Genomic DNA, 17006 nt, shown 5'->3' with positions numbered 1-17006 from the left:
CTCACTGATAAAGTCCCACAATGTCAGGCTTACAGTATCCCTCCTAGTATCATGTCCCCATGGCCCCATATAATATTAGGCCCCAGAACCACCAGTTGCTCCCCTCCCAGGACCCATGCCTCCCAGGCGGACAGAGAAACACCCCCAGAGCTAGAGAGAGGATATATAATCAGTTACACAGTATGCTCAGCCATCACTTCTGCATCGCTCAGCAAATGCCTGCAATTGAGCACAACTAATGTGGTTTGCGCCATTGGCGTGAAAATGGCCGCCATCCATTGGATTAGCCATTCGGGTGAGCTGACAGATGGCCAATGAGTTTAGACCAGTGGGACCTGATGGGGAATGACACTCTTCAGGGCAGTGGTCTACGAAGCGGCAATATGACAGTCCTTCACCATTAGTCCTCCTGAATATCAGTTTGAGAGGTGATTGAGACCATATAAATAGAATGAGACACTCAAAATGGCCAGTCCATCCATTGTATGGCATTATTGACTTGAACGGGGACGCCACTTCTATTCATTGTAGTTCTGTAATTGAGACATTCTGTCTGAACTGTTGATAGTCTAGCCCCTAGCCTATTGATAACAAAGCCACACAGCCATATCACAGTTCCATTGGTAACCGATTGTTATGTCCACTCTATGGCACAGTAAGTGAATGTGGGGCTGCGTTCAAGCTCCACTGGTTTATTTCTGGATTAAATTCCCTTTTCAAGGTCCAGCTATGCTTTGAAAGCTGAATAGGCATGTTTTTGCATTGAACAAATGAGCACCCGGTGGATTATTACCTACACTGAACAAAAATATAAACTGAAGAGTACTTCTGTCTGTAATAAAGCCCTTTTGTGGGTAAAAACTCATTCTGATTGGCTGGGCCTGGCTCCCCAGTGGTTGGGGCTGGCTGCCAAGTGGGTGGGCCTATGCCTTTCAAGGCCCATCCATCCATGGCTGCACCCCAGCCCAGTCGTGAAATCCATAGATTAGGGCCTCATTTATTTATTTTAATTGACTGATATCCATATATGAACTGTAACTCAGTAAAATCTTTTAAATTGTTGCATGTTTGCGTTTATATTTTTTGTTCTGTATAAGTCAAAAGTTAGCCTTATCTGTTATCAATTACATATGAATGTTACCCTTTTGTACGATACATCACATACAGTATGATTCAATATGGAATCTTAATGTCAATATCTCTCTCTCCCCCCAGCTATCAGCTGTGGACACCCAGGAAGCCCCATCTACGGGCGGGCCATCGGTAACGGCTTCAACCTGAATGACGTGGTGAGCTTCTCCTGCAACATGGGCTATGTGATGGAGGGGCCCTCGAGGGCCCAGTGCCAGGCCACGCGCCAGTGGAGCCAGCCACCACCAACGTGTAAAGGTGGGGAAAAAAGTTAAGTCTTCTATTCACACGGAGTACGCTTGCTCGTTCCGCCTGACCCCTGCAGTGCACTCTGGGTAAAATGGGGATGAATGAGGAGGGGTTCATCATGGCTTGTAGTGGGATTGTTACCAATCAGCATTGTAGCCAATCAGCATGACAATGGCCTCTGTGTAGAGTGAATGGGGACATTTGGTTGCTCTGTGTTTCTGTCTGTTATGTGGTTGTTGTGAGTTAAGGTCATAGGCTAGGACAGCCTCTTGAACATCATTGGATATGATTGTGGTGGTATCATAGGCTAGGGCGGCCTCTTGAACATCATTGGATGTGATTGTGGTGGTATCATAGGCTAGGACGGCCTCTTGAACATCATTGGATATGATTGTGGTGGTATCACTGACCGGTATAGTGTTTTTGAATGGTTCCCAGTGCATGACATTTGCCTTGCATGTGATTTAGTTTACAGTGATGCATTTCAACATGCAACCAGCCTAATTTCTGTAATATGACCTTGTGACCATGTGTTTGCTGTGTTATACTGTATATTATAATATTCAGAATGTGTGGAAGAGCTGTGTGGGGGTGGGGGGGTGGGGTTATTATCAGAAACCATCTCAAAGAGCTTATGGTACTTCCGTTATAGAGGATTGGTAACCAGAGGCTAAATCCAGGGTCAGACTGGTATTGTACGAGCCCTGCATATCAAACAAACTAGTGTCAGTAACGTAGTATCTGATTGGATTACTGTGCCAAGTGGAAATATTAAGCCCTCATTGTGTTGGCCTTTTTTGATACAGGTGAATCAATGTCTCAGGTTCTTGGTATTCATAATAAGCCATTGTGCCATGTAGGGGAGAATTAGGATGAAAGTAACACAGGGGGCCAAAAGTAACATTTTTCTGTTGTATAGTTGTGTTTAGTTGTTTAAGGTTCCAAACATATGTAATTTTACTTATACTCATTCTCTCAAACAGCTTCAAGAGGTAGTCACATGGAATGCATTTCAATTAACAGGTGTGCCTTTTTAAGTTATTTTGTGGAATTTCGTTCCTTCTTAATGCGTTTGAGCCAATCAGTAGGGTGGTATACAGAAGATATCCTTATTTGGGAAAGGACCAAGTCCATATTATGTCAAGAACAGCTCAAATAAGCAAAGAGAAATGATAGTCCATCATGAAGGTCAGTCAATCTGGAAAATTTCAAGAACTTTGAAAGTTTGTTCAAGTGCAGTCGCAAAAACAATCAAGAGCTATGATGAAACTGGCTCTAGAGTGCTCAGGACCTCAGACTGGGGCGAAGGTTCACCTTCCAACAGGACAATGACCCTAAGCACACAGCCAAGACAACGCAGGACTGGCTTCAGGACTAGTCTCTGAATGTCCTTGAGTGACCCAGCCAGAGCCCGGACTTGAACCTGATCGAACATCTCTGGAGAGACCTGAAAATAGCTGTGCAGCAACGCTCCCCATCCAACTTGACAGAGGTTGAGAGGATCTGAATGGGAGAAACTCCCCAAATACAGGTGTGCCAAGCTTATAGCATCATACCCACAAAGACTCAATGCTCTAATTTCTACCAAAGGTGCTTCAACAAAGTACTGAGTAAAAGGTCGGAATACTTATGTAAATGTGATATATCAGTTTGCATTTTTTATACATTTCTAAAAAACCTGCTTTTGCTTTGTCATTATGAGGTGCTGTGTGTAGATTGATGAGGGAACAAAATACATATAATCAATTTTAGAATAAGGCTATAAAGTAACAAAATGTGGAAAAAGTCAAGGGGTCTTAATACTTCCCGGCACTGTGTGTATATATACAGTACCAGTCAAAAGTTTGGACACACCTACTCATTCAAGGGTTTTTCTTCATTTTTTACTATTTTCTACATTGTAGAATAATAGTGAAGACATCAACACTATGAAATAACACATATGGAATCATGTAGTAACCAAAAAAGTGTTAAACATATCAAAATATATTTTAGATTCTTCAAAGTAGCTACCCTTTGTCTTGATGACAGTTTTTCACACTCTTGGCATTCTCTCAACCAGCTTCATATGGTAGTCACATGGAATGCATTTCAATTAACAGGTGTGCCTTCTTAAAAGTTAATTTGTGGAATTTCGTTCCTTCTTAATGCATTTGAGCCAATCAGTTGTTTTGACAAGGTAGGGGTGGTATACAGAAGATATCCCTATTTGGAATGCTTTTCCAACAGTCTTGAAGGAGTTCCCACATATGCTAAGTTCTTGTTGGCTGCTTTTCCTTCACTCTGTTGTCAATAGTGTGAATCATGGATTGAGATCAATGGAAGATTATCGCAGAAAGGCAGTTTCATGTCAGCATTTGGCCCTATATGAGTGACTGCAGAGGGTTAGGCGTGTCCTCCTAAGTGTTAGAATAAATGTATCCCTTCCATGTTTCCGCCAAATAACACATGCTTGTCTATTTCCCCCTCTCTGTCTTCCTCTTCAGTGGTCAACTGCTCCGATCCTGGCATCCCAGCCAATTCCATCAGACAGAGTAAGATAGAACACGGCAACTTCACCTTTGGAACCGTGGTGTTCTACGATTGCAACCCAGGTTTCTACCTGTTCGGTTCTCCGGTTCTCACCTGTCAACCCACGGGACAGTGGGACAAGCCTCTACCTGAGTGTATCGGTGAGTCTGTTGTCACACTGCTACTTATACTCATATGTGGTTTATTGGAGGAGTTTTGACGGTTGAAAACATTGTCACCGATAAAGCACATTGGGAACATACCGCTGATTGCAGTGTGCGGTAGTCTTTTTTTTTACCATTCACTGAACTTATTTTGATATCCAGCAGCTGCTCAAAAACGTTGGTGGTATTTATCTACTGTCATCTGTTCCTATAATTTGTTGTGACTGTCTCACAGACGGTCTCTTTCCCGGAGAGAGACTGCCGACTTAGCAACTTGGCACTTGTGGGTAATTAGCATATTATTCCTTTAATTGAGGCTGAATGAGTTGCGTGACCCCCCCGCAGCTTAAGATCAGTGTTCTAATTGAGGGACAGGTGGAACAGCGATGTGGATATTAGACTAATTAGGGATGCCAGGTTGGCAGCTGATCCTTCTGTTTTATGGTGTACCTGCAACATTCTCCTCTAAAACAAGCTGCACCAGGGACCTGCTGTACTGGCAACTTGGCATGTCTAAACACTTGGCTTCAAGGCTTCCTACTGGCTGTCTCAGAGTTTTAAACACAACCTGGGCTTCCTACTGGTTGAGGGGCACGCAGTGTGCTCCAATCAGTTCTCTCCTTTGAAGTTTGAACCCAATCTCAACCTTATTGAACATGATGTGCCACCTACTGTTTTATCTTAAACCTGACCATAAATTAGCTCTACTTTGTCCCTATCAGTTTGGTGTTCCTGTTGCCATGTGTTTTAAAAGGGACCGAAAGACGTTGGACAGGATTAATCAATGTGCTCTTTTCTCCTCAATGCCTAGTTCCCTGTTCGATCCACCTCCTGCAACATTGACACCGTGTCCAAAATGTTCTTCTCATTTAGACACACCTCATTCTTTCTGTTGCTTCAGCACGTTAACTTTTTATCGGCCAGGAGCTGGCAAAAAGGGAGAAAGTTTAAAGTAAACTTGCTGATTGTAGCACATTGTAGGGTGAATATCTGAAGAAAGAAGTTGATCATTTACAACATTAAAAAGGAAATTGAGAATTATTACAAAGGATGAGGATGGTAGCATCTACTTTGGATCGTTACCATTATGGTACAGTACATTTTGGACGGTACCTGGACCCAGATCAAATCAAATCAAGTCCTGGTCTATAAAGCACTTTTAATCTGGGTCTGGGAAATGTTGCCCATAGTTTGTATTATCTGAATTAGTTATGAAAGTAGTAAAGTAGTTTGCATGATACAGTATCCTCCCTCATCGAGATGTAGGCCTGAACAGTGTTTACACCATAGTCACATCTAGTTCTGTCTTTACTGCTAACATACTGGACAGGCTACATCCCAAATGTCACTCTATTCCCTATGGGGCCAAAAGGAGTGAATAGGTTGCCATTTGGGATGCAGGCATAGTGTGTGGCCTCAATCCTGTAGAGACAGCACCTTCCACTACGTTAGACCGGTCAGCACTCTGAACTGATGGCATCCATTGTGTGTGTGTCTCTCTCCTCCAGTAGTGGACTGTGGTCACCCTGGGTGCCCTCCCAACGGCCAACTGAGCGGGGACAAGTTCACCTTCGGCTCCACGGTTCGCTACACCTGCACAGGGGGGCGGCAGCTGAAGGGCGAGTCGGCACGCACCTGCCAGCTTAATGGCCACTGGAGCGTACCCATGCCTTTCTGCTCAGGTGATTTAGGGGGGTTTGTGAGTGTGTGGGGGGGTGTGGGGTTCTGTGTAGTTGGGTGGTTAGGGGGGTTTGTGAATGGGTGCAGGGGTGTGGGGTTTGTGAGGTTGGGTGGTTAGCGGGGTTTGTGAGTGGGTGCAGGGGTGTGGTGTTCTGTGAGGTTGGGTGGTTAGGGAGGTTTGTGAATGGGTGCGGTTGTGTATGTGTATGTGTTGGGGCTCAGGTTGTCCTGAGGGTAACAAATGACTAAGTCATCTGCAACGTTACATTATGATCTATAGGAAGGTTGTCATGGTGACCAAGCTCAGATGTTCAAATCTATATTCATCAGCTTTTGGTCTTACTTTTGCTCACTGCAAGAGCTAAAAACAGACAAGAGACAAATAGAGAGAAGGTCATATCGAGGTCATATCGAGGACTTTTATATATACCTCCAAAATAAAGAACTAGCTGCTTATAGAAAAGGGGGATTTAAGAGCGGCGGTGGAGCAACACGTTGGATCCAGCAGAACAGAAGAAACGAGAGCCATCGACTTACGTGTGGGCAGGAGGGTTCACCATCTTCACCCTAGCGTGGGCGCTGTACCTGGGCATTAACGTTACGGCTACAAAAGATCACAGCTCCCCTGTCTTCACAGTCTAGTCTCTCTCTCTCTGTCTCCCTCTCTCTCTTTTACTCTTTCTCCCTCTCTCTCTCTCTCTCTCTCTCTCTCTCTCTCTTTTACTATTTCTCCCCCTCTCTCTCTCTTTTACTCTTTCTCCCTCTCTCTCTCTCTCTCTCTTTTACTATTTCTCCCTCTCTCTCTCTCTCTTTTACTATTTCTCCCCCTCTCTCTCTCTTTTACTCTTTCTCCCTCTCTCTCTCTCTTTTTCTCTTTCTCCCTCTCTCTCTCTCTCTCTCTCTCTTTTACTATTTCTCCCTCTCTCTTTCTCTTTTACTCTTTCTCCCTCTCTCTCTCTCTCTTTTACTATTTCTCTCTCTCTCTCTCTCTTTTACTATTTCTCCCTCTCTCTCTCTCTTTTTCTCTTTCTCCCTCTCTCTCTCTCTCTCTCTTTTACTATTTCTCCCCCTCTCTCTCTCTTTTACTCTTTCTCCCTCTTTCTCCCTCTCTCTCTTTTACTATTTCTCCCTCTCTCTCTCTCTCTCTCTTTTACTATTTCTCCCCCTCTCTCTCTCTTTTACTCTTTCTCCCTCTCTCTCTCTCTTTTTCTCTTTCTCCCTCTCTCTCTCTCTCTCTCTTTTACTATTTCTCCCTCTCTCTTTCTCTTTTACTCTTTCTCCCTCTCTCTCTCTCTCTTTTACTATTTCTCTCTCTCTCTCTCTCTTTTACTATTTCTCCCTCTCTCTCTCTCTTTTTCTCTTTCTCCCTCTCTCTCTCTCTCTCTCTCTTTTACTATTTCTCCCCCTCTCTCTCTCTTTTACTCTTTCTCCCTCTTTCTCCCTCTCTCTCTTTTACTATTTCTCCCTCTCTCTCTCTCTTTTACTATTTCTCCCTCTCTCTCTCTCTTTTACTCTTTCTCCCTCTCTCTCTTTTACTCTTTCTCCCTCTCTCTCTCTCTCTCTCTCTCTCTCTCTCTCTCTCTCCCTCTCTCTCTCTCTTTTTCTCTTTCTCCCTCTCTCTCTCTCTCTTACTCTTTCTCCCTCTCTCTCTCTTTTACTCTTTCTCCCTCTCTCTCTGTCTCTCTCTCTCTCTCTCCCTCACTCTCTTTTACTCTTTCTCCCTCTCTCTCTCTCTCTTACTCTTTCTCCCTCTCTCTCTCTTTTACTCTTTCTCCCTCTCTCTCTGTCTCTCTCTCTCTCTCCCTCACTCTCTTTTACTCGTTCTCCCTCTCTCTCTCTCTCTCTCTCTCTCTCTCTCTCTCTCCCTCTCTCTCTCTCTTTTTCTCTTTCTCCCTCTCTCTCTCTCTCTCTCTCTCTCTCTCTTTTACTATTTCTCCCTCTCTCTCTCTCTTTTACTATTTCTCCCTCTCTCTCTCTCTTTTACTCTTTCTCCCTCTCTCTCTCTCTCTTTTACTCTTTCTCCCCCTCTCTCTCTCTCTTACTCTTTCTCCCTCTCTCTCTATTTTACTCTTTCTCCCTCTCTCTCTGTCTCTCTCTCTCTCTCTCCCTCACTCTCTTTTACTCTTTCTCCCTCTCTCTCTCTCTTTTACTCTTTCTCTCTCACTCTCTCTCTTTTACTCTTTCTGTCTCTCTCTTTGTCTCTCTCTCTCTCATACACACACAGACCTTCCTGACTTCCTTCCTTAATTCCTGAATGACTTGCTTCTGCCCAAAATAAAGCTTTTTTCTCCTTCCTCTTCTTCTTCTTCCCTGTCTTCCATTCAATATGTAAAGTGGCACAATGTGGATTGGATGGAAATCGTTCTATGGCTACATTTAAGTAAATATGACAATGACCCCGTCGAGGATGATGGGAAAATACATTTGTGGCTGAAGTAATTTTTTTCAGCCGGAGAAGGATGTCATTCTCTGGATAATTAGGGCCTCTGTATTTCCTCTCTTGCAGAAGTTGGGGCCTGCATCCCAAATTAAACCCTATAGAGCACTACTTTGAACCAAAACATTTGGCTCTGGTCAAAAGTAGTGTAGTATATAGGGAATAGTGTGCCATTTTGAATCCAGTTGGGACAATAAGTCCCAGTAATGGAACTACTCTGGTGGTGGTTGGTGCTTAGTGTTTTCTGTTCCTCTTAATTGCTATCTACTTTTCACTATGGCAGACTGAAGAGGAAACATCTCACCCTCATCTCTCTCTCTCTCACTCTATAGAGAGAGACACAGGTACTCACTTGTAATACAGAAGATGGTGTTTCAATCTAAAAACGTTTTGAATTGGACATCACAAAAAGTGCAAATTACTGGCACAAGATTTTTTATCCCTGTAGTACATATCTTCCCTTCGTAGTTTTCTTTACTTAAAGACTTGTGGCGCTTGTATCCCTCACCCTGTTACAGACTGTCTGTAGTTTAAAGAGTTTAGAAATAGGTACACCCCCCCCCCCCTCTCACCCTGTCAGTGGGTCCTATCTGTTATTTAATAACCCACCCTACCATGGCCTGTCAGTGGGTCCTATCTGTTATTTAATAACCCATCCTACCATGGCCTGTCAGTGGGTCCTATCTGTTATTTAATAACCCATCCTACCATGGCCTGTCAGTGGGTCCTATCTGTTATTTAATAACCCACCCTACCATGGCCTGTGGGTCCTATCTGTTATTTAATAACCCACCCTACCATGGCCTGTCAGTGGGTCCTATCTGTTATTTAATAACCCATCCTGCCATGGCCTGTGGGTCCTATCTGTTCTGATCATAGTGTGAAGAGTTCAGCAACATGATAACCACCCTGCCTAATCCTATTGTTTATTCAACATCCAATATGATCGAATTAACATATTTTTGTTTACAGTGTGCCATTGAGTAGTGTGAAAAGTCTGGCAGTGTGTAAAGTGGGCCTAAAGCTGACTATGCTGCTGAGAGATATGAGAACACTAGCTGACAATCTCACCTCTTCAACCAGAGTTGTGTGAACGCAGAGAAAGAGAGAGAGGCTCGCAGAGGAGACGAGAGAAAGAGAGAGAGAGAGAGAGAGAGAGGGAGAGGGAGGGCTCGGAGAGGAGACCCGAGAGTGAGACTCCCGCAGAGGAGACGCGAGAGTGAGACTCCCGCAGAGGAGACGCGAGAGAGAGACTCCCGCAGAGGAGACACGAGAGAGAGATTTGTGGTGGAGAGGGGAGAGTAGGAAGGAAAAAAAGAACTAACAGGTACAAACTAGAGCCGATTTATTTGTACTTCTCCCTCTCTCGACAGCTCTCTCTCTCGACAGCTCTCTACATCATGGTGAATGCTTTTAGGATCCATTCTAGAAAACGATTCTGTGGCGATAAAGTATACAATGTATCTTCACTTGAGTTTTTGTGAGTGTCTCTCTGGGGAAATGTACTATCAAATCAATTTAAATAAATACATTTGTAAAGCACTTTATAAAGTATCAACATGTACATGACAGGACGTTATGACAGTCTAATCACATAATATGGTGTCATTAGCCTATTTCGCTACAATTATTAGTGTTATCTGCCATGTGCTGATGACTTGAGTTTTACATGTGTTAAGTTGTTAGGCTAAATTACGTGTCTGTCTGTGTTTGGGGGGTTTCTCTGTTTTTGGGAGCAACCCGTTTTCCACACAGATGATACTTGCTAATGACTTGGGGTGTCGGTGTGCGTTCTTTCTCACTCTCTCTCAGTTGCCGGTCTCTCTATGCTTCCTCCACTTGTCTCATCTTGCCGGTACGCTGGCACTACTTCAGACTTACTGATGCACAAAGAGCACCTTCACACACATAGACTCACCTGCTCTAGGTCTCCATTAAACCTTCATTAACTGTCCGTGACCCATAAAAGAGCTCATCCACAAACCCCTCTGTACAGTGTATGGTGCCTGTTCTCTTCTGAGAGCGCTGACCCAGAAAGAGACAGCCAGGGAGAGAGAAATAGAAAGCCATGAGTTTCAGATGGGAGTATTGCTCTCTCTCTCCCTCGCCCTGTCTCTCTCTTTCTCTATCTCTCTGTCTCTCAATCTCTCTCTCTCTCTCTCTCTCTCCCTTTCTATTTCTCTCTCGCTCTCTTTCTGTCTCTCTCCCTCTTTCTCTCTCGCTCTCTTTCTGTCTCTCTCTCTCTCTCTCTCCCTCTTTCTCTCTCGCTCTCTTTCTGTCTCTCTCTCTCTCTCTTTCTGTCTCTCTCTCGCTCTCTCCCTCTCTCCCTCTTTCTCTCTTGCTCTCTTTCTGTCTCTCTCTCTCTCCCTCTTTCTCTCTCACTCTCTTTCTGTCACTCTCTCTCTCTCTCCCTCTTTATCTCTCACTCTCTTTCTGTCTCTCTCTTTCTCTCTCCCTCTTTCTCTCTCGCTCTCTTTCTGTCTCTCTCTCTCTCTCGCTCTCTTTCTGTCTCTCTCTCTTTCTGTCTCTCTCGCTCTCTCCCTCTTTCTCTCTCACTCTCTTTCTCTCTCTCTCTCTCCCTCTCTCGCTCTCTTTCTGTCTCTCTCGCTCTCTTTCTGTCTCTCCCTCTCTCCCTCTTTCTCTCTCGCTCTCTTTCTGTATCTCTCTCTCTCTCTCCCTCTTTCTCTCTCGCTCTCTTTCTGTCTCTCTCTCTCTCTCTCTCCCTTTCTCTCTCGCTCTCTTTCTGTCTCTCTCTCTCCCTCTCTCTCTCGCTCTCTTTCTGTCTCTTTCTGTCTCACTCTCTCTCTCTCTCCCTCTTTCTCTCTCGCTCTCTTTCTGTCTCTCTCTCTCCCTCTTTCTCTCTCGCTCTCTTTCTGTCTCTCTCTCTCCCTCTTTCTCTCTCGCTCTCTTTCTGTCTCTCTCTCTCTCTCCCTCTCTCTCTCACTCTCTTTGTCTCTCGCTCTCTCCCTCTCTCTGTCTCTCTCTCCCTCTTTCTCTCTCGCTCTCTTTCTGTCTCTCTCTCTCTCTCTCTCTCTCTCTCTCTCTCTCTCTCTCTCTCTCTCTCTCTCTCTCTCTCTCTCTCCCTCACATTCTATTGTTCACTTCCCTGAAGCATTAGTATTTCCCTGGCTCTGAGCTTTGCCATCCAGTGAGCTGCAGGATTCTAAGCCCCAGCAACAGAAGCCTTCTTTAGGGAAAAGCTGTATATCAAGTGAGGACGTGTGTGTGCGTGTGTTGGCCAGTACAGTACAGTACATGCTAGGCCCTAACCATAACCCTTATACTGTTAGATCAGTTTAACACCACAACACCCTCCGCTTCCATAGTTTCTGATGTAACTTCCCTCCTGGGCCAGGGTACCTCCCAGGGTAAACTTATGTAACTGCCCTCCTGGGCCAGAATAAACCGATGTAACTGCCCTCCTGGGCCAGGATAAACTGATGTAACTGCCCTCCTGGGCCAGGATAAACTGATGTAACTGCCCTCCTGGGCCAGGGTAAACTGATGTAACTGCCCTGCTGGGCCAGGATAAACTGATGTAACTGCCCTGCTGGGCCAGGGTACCTCCCAGGGTAAACTGATGTACCTGCCCTCCTGGGCCAGGATAACTCCCAGGGTAAACTGATGTAACTGCCCTCCTGGGCCAGGATAAACTGATGTAACTGCCCTCCTGGGCCAGGGTAACTCCCAGGGTAAACTGATGTAACTTCCCTGCTGGGCCAGGGTACCTCCCAGGGTAAACTGATGTAACTGCCCTCCTGGGCCAGGATGAACTGATGTAACTGCCCTGCTGGGCCAGGATAAACTGATGTAACTGCCCTGTTGGGCCAGGATAAACTGATGTAACTGCCCTGTTGGGCCAGGATAAACTGATGTAACTGCCCTCCTGGGCCAGTATAAACTGATGTAACTGCCCTGCTGGGCCAGGATAAACTGATGTAACTGCCCTCCTGGGCCAGGATGAACTGATGTAACTGCCCTGCTGGGCCAGGATAAACTGATGTAACTGCCCTCCTGGGCCCAGGGTAACTCCCAGGGTAAACTGAATTAACTGCCCTGTTGGGCAAGGCAGCAGTAGGGTGTCAGGTAGCCTATCGGTTAGAATGTTGGACCAGTAACTGAAAGGTCACTGATTCAAATACTCAAGTTGACAAGGTGAAAAATCAGTCGATGTGCCCTTGATCAAGGCACTTAACCCTTATTTGCTCCAGGGGCAGAGTACTTTTATGACTGGCCCTGTAAAACAACACATTTCACTACACCGATCCGGTGTATGTAACACTAACATATGTAATATTTAACCGTATCACTCCTCCTAACCAGTGGACAATGCAAGTAGAGCCCTTCCCTGTAATCCCAAGCAATCAGTGATCCAATTAACTCGACCCCCTGTCCATTAACTAGACCCCCTGTCCAATAACTAGCCCCCTGTCAATTAGCTAAACCCCCTGTCCATTAACTAGACCCCCTGTCCATTATCTAGACCCCCTGTCCATTAGCAAGACCCCCTGTCCATTAGCAAGACCCCCTGTCCATTAGCAAGACCCCCTGTCCATTAACTAGACCCCCTGTCAATTAGTTAGACCCCCTGTCAATTAGCTAGACCCCCTGTCCAATAACTAGCCCCCTGTCCATTAACTAGACACCCTGTCCATTAGCTAGACCTCCTGTCCATTAGCTAGACCCCCTGTCCATTAACTAGACCCCCTGTCCATTAACTAGACCCCCTGTCAATTAGCAAGACCCCCTGTCAATTAGTTAGACCACCTGTCCATTAACTAGACACCCTGTCAATTAGCTAGACCCCCTGTCCATTAGCTAGACCCCCTGTCCATTAGCTAGACCCCCTGTCAATTAGCTAGACCCCCTGTCAATTAGCTAGACCCCCTGACAATTAGCTAGACCCCCTGTCCATTAGCTAGACCCCCTGTCCATTAACTAGACCCCCTGTCCATTAACTAGACCCCCTGTCCATTAGCTAGACCCCCTGTCCATTAACTAGACCCCCTGTCAATTAGCTAGACCCCCTGTCAATTACCTAGACCCCGTGTCCATTAGCAAGACCCCCTGTCCATTAGCTAGACCCCCTGTCCATTAACTAGACCCCATGTCAATTAACTAGACCCCCTGTCCATTAACTAGACCCCCTGTCAATTAGCTAGACCCCCTGTCCATTAACTAGACCCCCTGTCCATTAACTAGATGCCCTGTAAATTAGCTTGACCCCCTGTCCATTAACAAGACCCCCTGTCAATTAGCTAGACCCTGAGTACATTAGCTAGATCCCCTGTCCATTAACTAGACCCCCTATCAATTAGCTAGCCCCCTTGTCCATTAACTAGACCCCCTGTCAATTAGCTAGACCCCCTGTTCATTAGCTAGACCCCCTGTCAATTATCTAGACCCCCTGTCCATTAGCTAGACCCCCTGTCCATTAGCTAGACCCCCTGTCAATTAGCTAGACCCCCTGTCCATTAACTAGACCCCCTGTCCATTAGCTGCACCCCCTGTCCATTAAAAATAATCCCTGTCCTTTAGCTAGACCCCCTTTCAATTAGCAAGACCCCCTGTCAATTATCTAGACCCCCTGTCAATTAACTAGACCCCCTGTCCATTAACTAGAACCCATGTCAATTAGCTAGACCCCCTGTTCATTAGCTAGACCCCCTGTCCATTAGCTGTACCCCCTGTCCATTAAAAATAATCCCTGTCCTTTAGCTAGACCCCCTTTCAATTAGCAAGACCCCCTGTCAATTATCTAGACCCCCTGTCAATTAACTAGACCCCCTGTCCATTAACTAGAACCCATGTCAATTAGCTAGACCCCCTGTTCATTAGCTAGACCCCCTGTCCATTAGCTAGACCCCCTGTCCATTAACTAGACCCCCTGTCCATTAGCTAGACCCCCTGTCCAATAACTTGACCACCTGTCCATTAACTAGACCCCTTGTTCATTAGCCTGACCCCTGTCCATTAGCCTGACCCCCTGTCCATTAGCCTGACCCCCTGTCCATTAGCCTGACCCCCTGTCAAATAGCTAGACCGTCTGTCCATTAGCTAGACCCCCTGTCCATTAGCTAGACCCCCTGTCCAATAGTGACTGAGTCAGTGAGCATGCTACATGGTGGTCTAGTAGGTATAGTGTTGGATTGGCACTCCAGGTTAATACTTGTATTTCCTGTGTCTCCAATTAGTCGGGGGTGCTGAAGCGTTGGCTGGACGCAGGGCTCTAGGGCTCAGGGCCTGTGTTGGGGAGGGGTTTTGAGCCATCTGGTGCCCATGATACGTTGGTTATGTGATATTGTGTGGCAGGAAGGGGACGTGGTACAGGTTCTGTCTTTTCCCCTGTTGCCTGGCCAAGCTTTCTTTAGCATGAAGAACATAGTTATTTGAAAAGACCAGTTAGCATTCTAGAGAGCATTTTATTCCCCTGTACCGGCGAGCGTAGAGCTACAGTTTCTTATGAAGAGACCACAGAACAAGTGCTCTGTTTGAGACTAGCGATCACTCAGGCAGTTTTGTGACAAACACAAAGTCACAGGCACATTTAAGACAGACGCCCTTTGTGACAAAACACCAGGGAGATTTATTTTGACCTCCCTCTGTTCTCCATTCTCCGTTCCCCAGTGTGTCCATGTCCATACTCTGTGTGAGACACGTGAGGTAGGGGGGACGGGAGGGGGAGGGGAGTGGCTGAGGGCCTGTTGTGTTTGTGGTGACTTAGTGGCTCTCCGCTAGCTGTCTAGAGATTTGGCTCTGTATCACAGTGTGTGACAGCCAGCCCTCTCTCTCTCTCTCCTTCTCTCTCCCCTCTCTTTCTCCCCTCTTCCTCTCTCTCACCTCTCCCTCTCTTCCCTCTCCCTTTCTTTCTCCCCTCTTCCTCTCTCTCTCTCTCTCTCCCCTCTTCCTCTCTCCCCTCTTCCTTTCTCCCTCTCCCTCTTCCCTCTCTCTCTCTCTCTCTCTCTCCTCTCTTCCTCTCTCTCTCCCCCCTCTTCCCTATCTCTCTCTCTCTCTCTCTCTCCTCTCTCTCTCTCCCCCCTCTTCCCTATCTCTCTCTCTCTCTCTCTCCTCTCTTCCTCTCTCTCTCTCCCCCCTCTTCCCTCTCCCTCTCTCCTCTCTTTCTCTCTCTCTCTCCCCCCTCTTCCCTCTCCCTCTCTCTCTCTCTCTCCTCTCTCTCCCCCCTCTTCCCTATCTCTCTCCTCTCTTCCTCTCTCTCTCTCCCCCCTCTTCCCTCTCCCTCCCTCTCTCTCTCTCCTCTCTTTCTCTCTCTCTCACTCCTCTCTTCCTCTCTCTCTCTCTCCTCTCTTTCTCTCTCTCTCTCTCTCCTCTTCCTCTCTCTCTCTCCCCCCTCTTCCCTCTCCTTCTCTCTCTCCCCTCTCCCTCTCTCTGTCTGGTGGCATGTTGTGTGTCAGCGCTGCCTCTTCAGATGACAGCTAATAAAGCACCAGCCTAACTTGGTCAGCACATTTTCCCTGACAGAGCACACTCCTGGGAACCTGAACCCCCCACACCGGGGGATGCTCGCTGCCAGGAGGATAATAGAGGAGGTGGAACATGGGACACATGCACCTGCTCAGCAGCCACACACACACACAAACACACACAAGTTTTACTCATAAATAAAGTCACACACACACGTCCACACATACTCATGCACACTTGGCACACACATACACACACAAACACTTGGCAGTTGGCACACAAACAGACACACACACCTTACCTGGAAGCCACCACTCACTGTCATCTGGTATCATATCTTGGGGCTGTGTTCTGCTTAGTAAAGAAGGCTGTAACAGTAGCATGTATCTCCAGCATGCTGTACCTTAGGAAGTGTACACTATTTAAGACCCCCTATTGTCCTACTACACTACATGTGATTGTGTGTGTGTGTGTGGGGGGAGGGGGCATCCTGTAATTTGCCCTGTGTGTTCTAAGATTCGTACTCAGTAGGACCCACAGAGGAACATTTATAACCAAGACACTCAAGGCCCTTTCAACTGCAGCTTTACCCATATAACAGCAACGTTCATGTTCGTACTATACATGTCTGTAGGGACTAGCACTTTATATGCTAGGTGTGGAGCTAGGTGAAACAGAACAATGCCCACTCAAATGCAGTTTACCCACATGTCTAGGGCTGTTGCCGTGACCGTATTACCGAGTCATGAAGACGGTCAAATTTCACCTGACCGTTTAGTCACGGTAATTAGGTTTCTCCAAGCTCTTATGCTGCTGATGGTCATTAGTAGCCTACCAAACGTGCTAACTGCCTGGTACTCAGCACTCTACGGTCCCTCTAATCACTCTGACATCAATGCAAATGTATTGGAAAATCTTATCAAACACTTTATGAGAGCCCATGAGCCCATGTTGCGCAACATTTGTGATGGCCTCTACTAAAAAAGAAGAGGATCCCATCAGCTTTCTATAGACAAGGACTACTATATTTATTTTTCAACTATCCTAATATTAAACACATTGCTATCTTTACAACAGGAGTATAGCCTACCTGGCTATATGGGAAAAGCGACCTCCGTTCGCTATTTAAGTGTACAGATGAACTGTATTTTTTCCCCCTGCCCCTGTTTTGAGACAGGTGCATGATAATGGTCCATTCTAAATAAATAAAAAATTCACACATATATTATTTAGTCTATGAAAATAGAAGATTAAATAATTAATAATCTGATGGGTGACAATATTAACCTATCACTTGTGTATTATATACAGTATTATCACTTGTGAATGATGTCCAGAATAAGGCAAGAAACAAAGCCTTTTTTTGGAAACTTTTTTTAATCATCATTACACACCTCATGTAGCCTATCCCA

General features: G+C 45.9%; 1 protein-coding gene across 1 annotated transcript in view; it reads left to right on the top strand.

Annotated features, from left to right (window-relative positions):
• Positions 1-17006, top strand: part of LOC139373820 (CUB and sushi domain-containing protein 3-like) — a 740037-nt gene that overhangs the window by 657189 nt on the left and 65842 nt on the right. Inside the window, exons 54-56 of the mRNA XM_071114860.1 lie at positions 1216-1389; positions 3867-4052; positions 5564-5737. Coding sequence (XP_070970961.1) covers positions 1216-1389; positions 3867-4052; positions 5564-5737 — 534 coding nt within the window. The remainder of the gene's footprint in view (positions 1-1215; positions 1390-3866; positions 4053-5563; positions 5738-17006) is intronic.

Source organism: Oncorhynchus clarkii, chromosome 18 (assembly GCF_045791955.1).
Source record: "Oncorhynchus clarkii lewisi isolate Uvic-CL-2024 chromosome 18, UVic_Ocla_1.0, whole genome shotgun sequence".
NCBI classification, from domain to species: Eukaryota; Metazoa; Chordata; class Actinopteri; order Salmoniformes; family Salmonidae; genus Oncorhynchus; species Oncorhynchus clarkii.
Note: the sequence above shows the minus strand (reverse complement) of the source record. Positions and strands in the feature narration are given on the sequence as shown.